We start from the raw sequence: 10,742 nt of genomic DNA on the forward strand, positions 1-10,742 counted from the left end.
CTATGGTGTTTAAGATCCATGGTATTGATTGATGGTATTTAGAAGTATAGTTACCACGGTAATTTTTTGTAAGACACCCCACCACCACACACGTGACAAAACATACACAAACAACATACGTCACGTGGTGCGTAGGGCAGACAGCCATTGCACTCAGCTGGGCATAGAGACCTTAGGACCAGAACTACTGGTTATATTTTCATATTTCCAACCACAGACCATGTAAATCTCACAGTGACAGTTTCTAAGGGACTTCTATTCTTAATAGAGCCTGTGTCATCATGGCTTGTCCCTTACCAGGCGAATCCCGGGCTTTGGGGCCTGGTGAAGATCATCCAGAGTCTGCATCAGAGACCCGGGCGCCCGTTCGACCCCGGCCGCCTCAGCAGCACCTTCAGCCGGCGTGCGTGAACGCTGCTGCCGCGGTCATGGTGGAGGCTCTGGATGATGCAGAGGGGCTCTTTGTAGCCGTGGAGAGATGTCCGCTCTGCAACACGGCCAGACGCAGACTGACCTGCGCCCGATGCATTCAGAACGGCGATTTCGTGTATTTTGACGGGAGAAATCCAGAGAGGTGTGTTTTAATTTCTTGTTTAAATTATTTACACGGTAACGTTATGCCAACACAGCTCACGATAGCATGCTAACAGTTTTCAGGTTTATCGAGCTGTTTCACATCTATTTATTTTATTTAACCATAAGTTCCCTCTTGATCTGAAGTGTTTTTGGCGTTTATATGCGTTTTGTGAAGACGCTAGATAGAATTTTGCTAATTCATGGCCCTCGAATGCTAAATTGCTAATTGCTAACTGCTAACTCTGTAAACAAACTGTCAGAAACCAAAGACGTTTACGTTTCTGCGTTCTCGTTCTTTTCTTGTCACCAGTCAGTGACTTGGTTATTTAAATAAGTTTTAAATACATTATTAAAAGTGTTGTCATGGCTTATTTTAGTTTTGTAAAGAAACTTTGTGGCAGTTTTTGTTATGCCAATGTGTAGACCTGGTTAGCTTTAGACGAGTCATATTGCTAAATGTAACAATCTCATAATTATACACACATATATATAATAGCAAGTGAAGTGTGTATTACTCACTATATTGTTTTTTGTCATCAGGTATTCAGAAAAGCTTGAAAGACTACAAAAGCTCAAAAATGAAAAGGAGAATCTTCAACAGAGGTATTATATTAGCGTTGTGTAATGCATAAATCAACATTATTTACAGATAATACCCAGTCTGAATTTTCCTTTTGTTTCAGAGTCATCAAAGCCATGGACAAGAAGGTCCAGGCAGACCAGCTTGTAAGTAGTTTTGTTTTAAGTGCTTGATTTTTAAGTTAAAAGATGAGAAATAATATAAGCCTGTTTTTAAGAAAGTTCTCACAATAATGGTTTTGTATTTTGTTTAACACAGAGGTGGAAAATCATGTCATGCAAGATGAAAATTCAGCAACTCAAAGAGGCCATCTGTACCGGCAATGAAGAAGTGAAGAGTGGTGAGTATCACAACAAAAAAGATCCCAAGAGAAAAGTGTGTAAACATGCATTAATCACATTGAGCTACTATGTGAGTTTTTTTCTTGATTGTTCTTTCAATAGAAAAGGTTAAACAATGAAAATAGTAATTTGTTGTTTGATGTCTTGGCTGTTTATTTTTCTTCACCTTAGGGAGGGAGCTGTTATTGCGTTCCCAGGAGGAAGGGCAGCGACTGCAGCGCAGGGCCAGCCGACATCAGGAAAAGAGGGACAAAATTAAGCGACATAACCAACGTCTAGGCGAGCTCCTGGAGAAGAGATCCAAAGAGCTGCAGGGGAGGCTGGAGGTCCTGGCTGAAGTGCGGAGAGAGCACATCCTGGAGCTCACCACTCACATCTTCAACATCCAGGAAGAGAAGCAGGGCAGCAGGTCAGAGCAGATAAGATGACCATAAACACATTCTAATGAACATTAAAAATACACATAAACATACACTACACATGGCCTTGGATGAATATTTTAACTGAGCTTGTTGCAGTGCATTCTAGAATAGTCAACTAATTTAGATTTTGTGTGAGAACCTTAAGTTGTAAGCAGAGTTGGGTATAACGCGTTACTCAGTAACACATTACTGTAATCTAATTGCTTTTCCTGGTAACGCAGTAAAGTAATGAGTTACATTTTAAACTTATGTAATTTGATTACAGTTACTTATGTCAATAAAATTACGTTACTTAAGTTACAAATGCAGTGTTAAAAAATATGAAGTAAAAATCATGTTTTGCGCGTCAGTATGCCCTTTAATAAATCACCAGAGAATGCGAGCTAAAATGATAGTCCTACAACATTTAGATGCGATGAAAGGTTCATATTTTTCATAGGAATCATATTTCAGCATATTTTAGTCTGGCATTATAGTTTGGGAAAAGTTCAACAAGTGAATGTGTACAAGTTTATGCCACAGTAACGATAATAAAGTAAAAAATAAATGACTCATCAGAATAAGATCAACCGCTGATTAAACCGCGTCGGCATCACAATTCAAGGCTTATTCCTCACAGCGCGTCTTCTTCCAAAAACAAAAAGTAGTTCGAGATGAACTTGAATCTTTCTACAGAGGTGACGTGAGCGTGCGTCTCAAGCTTCGCGTGGATGATTATTTTATAGTGCACGATGTGCGTGGGCATGATCACATTATAAGTAGCTCAGACGGGAAAGACTGTACCTCGCGTTGGTTTCATACAAATTATTTTATCAGAGAATATTTGTTTTCGACATGATTTACTTCATTTAATAATAGACACTTCAAGCTTTCTTTAGATATACTGTATGACTGAGAATGCAGAAAGCGCACCCTATTTGTTTTCTTTATTTTACAAAACCAAAAAAAAGGTATACAATCAGAGTAAACGAATAATAGGCCTACTTATGTATTTTTATTTTTTCAGTCAATATGAAATTAATGAAAGAACTATGAGTTTCTCTTTGTAGTGTATTTTTTAGGTTTGATAACATGAAAAGTAAAGTAAACTTGAAAGTAACTTGAAAGTAATTAGTAATCTGATTACTTTTAAATGCAGTAATCAGTAATGTAATCAAATTACAATTTTAAAGAAGTAATTAGTAAGTTGTAGTGGATTACTTTTTTTTTGTAACTTACCAAACACTGCTTGCTTAGTAGAATAGCCTTAATGTGGGGATTGATAGAGTCTAAATGTGTCTTGTACATATTTTCTGTATAGTTTTATTGTTTAAATCACCATTGAAGCACCAGCAAAATAATACACTACTGTTTGAAAGTTTGGAACAGTAAGTTTTTTTTTTTTTTTTGAAAGAAATGAATAGCTTTATTCATTATTCACATTAAATTGATAAAATTGACAATTTTACTAAATTAATTTCAAATAATTTGAACGTTCTGTACAACAACACTGACTCTGAAGACTGGAGTAGTGGCTGCCATCACAGGAATATATACATTTTAAAATATGTCCCATTTTTAATATTTATTCAAACAAAAGTTATTTGTTTGTTTTGATCAAATAAATGCAGCCTTGTTGAGCATAAGAGACTCTTTCCAAAAACAAAAAGTAGTTCGAGATGAACTTGAATCTTTCTACAGAGGTGACGTGAGCGTGCGTCTCAAGCTTCAGCGTGGATGATTATTTTATAGTGCACGATGTGCGTGGGCATGATCACATTATAAGTAGCTCAGACGGAAAGACTGTACCTCGCGTTGGTTTCATACAAATTATTTTATCAGAGAATATTTGTTTTCGACATGATTTACTTCATTTAATAATAGACACTTCAAGCTTTCTTTAGATATACTGTATGACTGAGAATGCAGAAAGCGCACCCTATTTGTTTTCTTTATTTTACAAAACCAAAAAAAAGGTATACAATCAGAGTAAACGAATAATAGGCCTACTTATGTATTTTTATTTTTTCAGTCAATATGAAATTAATGAAAGAACTATGAGTTTCTCTTTGTAGTGTATTTTTTAGGTTTGATAACATGGAAAAGTAAAGTAAACTTGAAAGTAACTTGAAAGTAATTAGTAATCTGATTACTTTTAAATGCAGTAATCAGTAATGTAATCAAATTACAATTTTAAAGAAGTAATTAGTAAGTTGTAGTGGATTACTTTTTTTTTTGTAACTTACCAAACACTGCTTGCTTAGTAGAATAGCCTTAATGTGGGGATTGATAGAGTCTAAATGTGTCTTGTACATATTTTCTGTATAGTTTTATTGTTTAAATCACCATTGAAGCACCAGCAAAATAATACACTACTGTTTGAAAGTTTGGAACAGTAAGTTTTTTTTTTTTTTTGAAAGAAATGAATAGCTTTATTCATTATTCACATTAAATTGATAAAAATTGACAATTTTACTAAATTAATTTCAAATAATTTGAACGTTCTGTACAACAACACTGACTCTGAAGACTGGAGTAGTGGCTGCCATCACAGGAATATATACATTTTAAAATATGTCCCATTTTTAATATTTATTCAAACAAAAGTTATTTGTTTGTTTTGATCAAATAAATGCAGCCTTGTTGAGCATAAGAGACTCTTTCCAAAAACATTAAAAAAAAACCTCTTACTGACTCCATAATTTTTAATGGTAGTGTTTTTTTCCCCACCTGGTATGCCCATCATAATCATACTGAATAATTGCTTATGAATGTGCTCTTTGATTGACAACTTAAGCTCCAGGGATCTAGGGATCTTTGTGTAATTGGCTTACTATCACTTGGCATTGATAAATGAGCATGAACTAATCTTGTTTGGCTGGTTTTTGAATATGAGCATAATAATAATAATAATTAGTGCTGTCAAACGATTAATCGTGATTAATTGCATCCAAAATAAAAGTTTTTGTTTATGTAATATATGTGTGTGTATTGTGTAATTTATTATGTATATATAAATACACACACATACAGCATATATTTAGAAAATATTTACATGCATTTACATGTATATATTTATATTCATATAATTTAGATTATATATAAATATATTTAATATAAACATAACATATTTTTCTTAAATATATACATGCGTGTGTGTGTATTTATATATACATAATAAATATACACAGTACACACATTATGTAAAAACCCCCAAAAAAACCCACTTATTTTGGATGTGATTAATCGCTTGACAGCACTAATAATAATAATAATAATAAATATGCTTTTTATGAATAAAGCATAATGCGTCATCTGAAGTATTTCTGGCCTGCAGGGACCCAGCAGAGGCTGAGAATGACCTTGCTCTGACCTCCAGCACCGTCAGTGAACTCGCAGAGGCGAGGCGAATCACCTACAGCTCAGGCCGCTGGATCTGGGACGATCAGAACGGAGAGACGAGCATCAGTATCACTGGGCCACACGTCACACTTCCCAGTAATGGAGACTGCTCAGGCTATTACAGCTGGGTGGAGGAGAAGAGTGGAAATCAGGGGCCAGGTACAGAACTTATGGGTAATTACTGTACATCTCAAACCTTAAGTCCATTTTAGAGTTATAACCTAAAGCAAACTTTAAAAGCCTTATATGGGTTTTTAAAATTGATCTTTTAAGGTCATTGCACACTGAGTCCGAAATTTTCTTCCGAAACTTTCGTCCGTCATAAAAAAAAAATCGGATCAGGTTCGATTTTCTGTGTTTTCGCATCCGTAGCATGCATTTTGATAGGAAAGGATGAGGAATACGAAAAAACCCCGGAAAAACGCATACGAAAATTTCAGACTCAGTGTGCAATGACCTTTATAGTTTTTCAACTTGTTTCTCACCAAGAAGCTGGAATGGCGTTAAAACACCAACCAACCAACCAATTGTTATTTCTCAGTGCAGTGATATATATATATATATATATATATATATATATATATATATATGTGTGTGTATGTTTACATCAGGGTTCCTCAAATCTTTCCTGGAGGGCCAATTTGCTGCAGAGTTTAGCTCCAACCCTGATCAAACTCACCTACCGGTGATTTTGTAATGATCTTGAAGACTCTGATTAGCATGCTCGGGTGTGTTTGATTAGGGTTAGAGCTAAACTCTGCAGGAGTGGGCCAGATTTGAGGATGCCTGGTTTACATCCTTTCAAAATGCAATACATTCAGTTTTAATGCTTTCTGTTCCTCTTTAAAGGAAAGAAAACATTTTACAAATTCATTTGACAGAATCGTTTATTTTCTTGTGTAGAGTTGGACCACATCAACCCGGCACACACCATCAGTGCCGCCCTCTGCTATGCTACACAGCTCATCAATATCCTGTCTCATATTCTTGATGTCAACCTTCCGAAAAAGTTGTGCAACAGGTTACAGCTGCATGTTAATTATCTATTATAGTTTTTATTCGTATTTTGAAACTTTTTTTTTTTTTTTTTTTTTGGTTTTTAAAATGTCTATATAGTTTTCATTTTAATTTTTTTTCACTACATGAAGTTACTGTAAATGAAAATGATAAACTAGCTAGCTGAAACTAGTTAAAAAAAAAAAAAAGTATTTTATTATAATATAAAAATAAATGTCCTGTATTCTGTTTTGTCTTTTCTGCAGTGAGTTCTGCGGTGATAATCTGACCCGCTACCGATTCACCCGTGCTGTAAACAAACTCAACACCAACATCCTGCACCTCTGCTTCTCACAGGTAAATTCTTCTCAAAGCTGAGACCGCTCTAATCTGAGAAGTCATATTCTGATCTAGGGATGCCGGTATATATTATTTTTCACACGGTACGATATCATAATTTTGCTCAATTCGGTATTTCATGCGCTGCTGTTGCGAAGTGCACCTGTAGGTGGCAGTGCTTCCCAAATTGCTGCGCAACCGGTAAATGTGACAACAGAACAACTCGATCAAACAGATGAAACTCTATCAAAGCACCCAAAATTAATAAATAAAGAGAACAGAAGTGAAATATGGCATTACTTTGCATCCAAAACAGATGATAAAGGTGAATGAACTGAGCTTACTGCGCCTGTATGCAAGCGTTGCTATAAATCATGTGGCAACAGGAGGCAACATATCAAATTTTTTAAGCATTTGTCGCTTGCTCATCCTGATCTTTTCAGAGAATTAAGAGATCGACAGGTGAGTGCATCATTCATAAATTCAGATTTAATTTGAACTTTTATTTACAACTGATCAATGCACATACAGATGCGATACAGTAAGCTCAAATGTGTGTGTGTGACACGCTAGAACCAGTGAAGTTTTGGTCACGTAATATATGCACTTGCATTTCATACAGTCGACTATTACTTGAATTTGAATTAGCAAGAGTTTTGCCATATTCATTTTAGTATCAATAATATGAAGGGAATGTTTCTGCTAATATGAAGCAGCCGAGAGAGCGAGAGAGATTTATATTTAATGTTTTTTCTTTGGCTATCTGAGGCTGAAATCTGAAGACAATCTGAGAGGGAGAGAAATAATACCGTGATTTTGAATATTACTTTGACTGTTAGAATAACACTTTACAATAAAGCAACATTTGTTGCATTAATTGCGTTACTTCAGTTGTTTTGTTTTTTTCCATCAAACTCAGTCAAAATGTAACCTATATTTTCCCAGTAGGTTTGTTACATTTTGAGACATTTTGTTTGCACTATGCGTTTGAACTGAAAAGATTAGAAGATTTGAATATATTTTCATTTTATTACTTCAGTTATATATTTTTTTTTCTCCAACGTCCAAATGTAGCCTTTGTTCCCTGTAGGTTTTTTGTTACAGTTTGATACAAAGGTATTAAGATATGAATCTGTTTTTATTATTATTATTTTAATAAAATTGTTTTCAATTCACTTATCTTTTGAGGCTGGATATTAGTCACCTATGTTATCGATTTAGTATCAATACCGAGGTATTACATTCTGGTATCGTACCGAAGCTAAAATGATGGTATCGAGCCATCCCTGTTCTGATCTCACGCCTAATGTTTATGCTTGATTCTTAGCATGTTGACAGTGAGCTGCTTCATCCTCACCACACTTTGAGGAATATAATGTTTCTGGTGTCTCCAGCAAACAAGAAACTTGGCAGGTGAGAAATTACATTGTCCTGTTCCTTAGTGAAACAGTTTACTTTTATATTGTCCACGATGTATGTTATAGCCCATTATTTATGATCCAAATAAATTCCAATAGATAAAATCAAGTGTTATCTTATTTATTTGCTGGTGAGTTTTTTTTTTTTCACTCCCTGTACAATCTTTTTTTTTTTTTCTCACCACTGTTTAAAAACTTTGGGGTCAGTATGTTTTTTTTTTTTTTTTTTTGTTGTTCAGGAGGACAGAAAGGACACATTAAATTGATCAAATGTGTAAGGACTTTTATAGTCTAATTCAAAAACATTCTGTTCTTTTGAACTTTATATTCATCAAAGAATCCTAAAAAAATGTAACATGGTTTTTACATTAATAACAACAAATGTTTCTTGGGCAGCAAGTCTGCATATTAGAATGATTTCTGAAGCATCATGTGACACTGAAGACTGGAGTAATGATGCTGAAAATTCAGCTTTGCATCAGAGGAATATATTTTAAAATATATTCAAATATAAATGTTGTTTTAAATTGTAGTAATAAATAATAAATTAATAAATAATAAATAAATGCAGCCTTGGTGAACATATGAGACAAAAAACATAAAAACAATTAATTAAAAAAACTTGCCGACCCCAAACTTTTGAATGGTTAAGTCATATAATGGAAAACTAATGTGTTGCAAACATTTCCACTCTTGTTGATTAGAACTGGGCCGTTTGAGGTGAGCGCTGACTTGGAAGAATCTATGGAGTTTGTGGAACCAGAGGCGGCTGGACCGACAGAGGAGAGCGGAGACGAGGCTGTGACGGATGAAGAAACAGACTTGGGCACTGACTGGGAGACTGTTCCAAGCCCTCGCTTCTGTGACATCCCTTCCCAGCCTATGGATCTGTCACAGAGTGGCATGCAGGCGTCCCAGCCAGTTGGAAATGCAGGGGGCATGATCTCCTCTGCGGCTGCCTCCGTCACGTCCTGGTTCCGCGCCTACACCGGGCAGCGCTGAGACCCGGTGGATGTGGGGGTGGTTCAGTCGGTTAGACCTATGCAAACACCCTATTACTGTCATCCTCACTTATGTCAGCTTGGCCATTGGGAGAATTAAAGGGAAGTTTCATCTGACTGCTCATACTGAATAAATGTGTGGTAGAAACCAGAGTGAAGCATGTGATCTTGAGAAACAACTCTTGTGTGGTTTTATTGCAGGACGGAAGAGTGTAGTGAACTACTTTTGCATTTTTGATCTTTTGTAGCTCACATTAAACTGTAGATACCAGTCAACTTTATCCAGTGTACATTGCCAAATATTTTTGTTTGCTCATCGGTGCAGAAATTGTACATTTGAAGCATCGCTTAGACAGACTTTGCTTTTAGAGTTTGTTTGATGGATTGCACCTTTTTTACCAGCTCTTCAAGGAACCTTACTGTATAAATGTTGCTGGACTTGTCTGAGAGAATGGCAAATATTATCGGTGTGTCTTGTTTTATTAGATTATAAATTTACAAGAGGAATTGTATTTTATGGACATAATTTTTTCCCCTTTATATTTCCTCAACCACTGCAGAAATATCCTGCTTTATCCATTGGGAGAGAGGCTGGCTGTCTATTTGCCCTTAGGATTTATGTACAAGTTTATTTTTTCACCATTATTTTTTAGTTGTTGAAAAAAAATACATATTTACCTAGTTTCATTGTAGAAATGTTTTATTTGTATTAGCAGACTTCTTCAATTATTAAACAGAATACCTCTCTGAAATGCAATAGGAAATGAAGCATTATTCCTGTATACACAGACTTTGAAAATGGATTGTTTAAATATGAAGTTTATGGTCTCAGTTCCATTGTATTTCTACTCTCCTACAAGACATGAAAGCAAAACTCAAGTATCTGTGAGTACATTTCAAACCCTAGGATTTTCACCTAGGACATTTTATATATTTTTAAATTTGACACGTTTAAAGGCATTAAAGGAATGTTAAATGTGCACCAAATATTAAAGAAGTGAATAACATTTCTGACAAAATATTTAGTTATGTACATCAACATGAAATCAAGATTCATCATATTAGCCACTGTGTTGAGACCAGCTGAATACTACTCTCAAGTTGAGATTTTCTTTTGCAGAATATCAAACACATGGGTGAGAAATACATTTTTGCATAAGGGATTTCTATTATTGGTAACAAAACGTTAGTGATACTACAATCCAGACTAACATGCATTAGTATGCTCAAGACCTTTGTGTCAAAAAAATGCCAGGGTAAGTCTAAAATTTAAGATTTTTTAAATCATGATTTGAAAGTACTGACAAAGGCAGGCAGTTTTAAACCATTTACTGCCAGCTAACTTAAATCCAAGGTTTGACCCACTTATTGGAAACCATTGGAAACCAGACTTTTTATTGCTCAGTAACACATTTTCCACTCAGGAATGTGCACTTAAAGTCAAAGCTTGAAACATAAGCACTAAAATGAAAGCTAATGGATGTAAAGTATAGATCCAAAGTTTGGAAATTAAATCCCAGTTAGGATTGATGTGGATTTTTAATAATAGACTTAAGTACTATAAATTCAAATGTTCTAACCCAAGACATCACCAAAAAGAAATAACTATCAGCTTGTATTTGACTAAACCGTGCTTACACTAATCTAACAGAAAGACATAATTTAACTGATTAATACAAGTATGCTGT

General features: G+C 35.0%; 1 protein-coding gene across 2 annotated transcripts; it reads left to right on the forward strand.

The window, feature by feature from the left end:
* Positions 1-106: 106 nt before the first annotated feature.
* On the forward strand, positions 107-10,638 carry atg14 (autophagy related 14). Of its 2 annotated transcripts, none has more exons than XM_058748796.1 (10): positions 107-574; positions 1,117-1,179; positions 1,260-1,302; positions 1,415-1,496; positions 1,669-1,906; positions 5,236-5,474; positions 6,204-6,321; positions 6,563-6,653; positions 7,963-8,048; positions 8,758-10,638. In XM_058748796.1, exons 1-10 carry the CDS (start codon positions 282-284, stop codon positions 9,053-9,055), a joined length of 1,551 nt encoding a protein of 516 aa, XP_058604779.1. In that variant the 5' UTR covers positions 107-281; the 3' UTR covers positions 9,056-10,638. The 2 variants fall into 2 exon arrangements, with proteins under 2 accessions (XP_058604779.1, XP_058604780.1); XM_058748797.1 differs by having other exon boundaries at positions 108-574; positions 5,236-5,459.
* The last annotated feature ends 104 nt before the right edge of the window (positions 10,639-10,742 follow it).

This window comes from Onychostoma macrolepis, chromosome 17, assembly GCF_012432095.1.
Source record: "Onychostoma macrolepis isolate SWU-2019 chromosome 17, ASM1243209v1, whole genome shotgun sequence".
NCBI classification, from domain to species: Eukaryota; Metazoa; Chordata; class Actinopteri; order Cypriniformes; family Cyprinidae; genus Onychostoma; species Onychostoma macrolepis.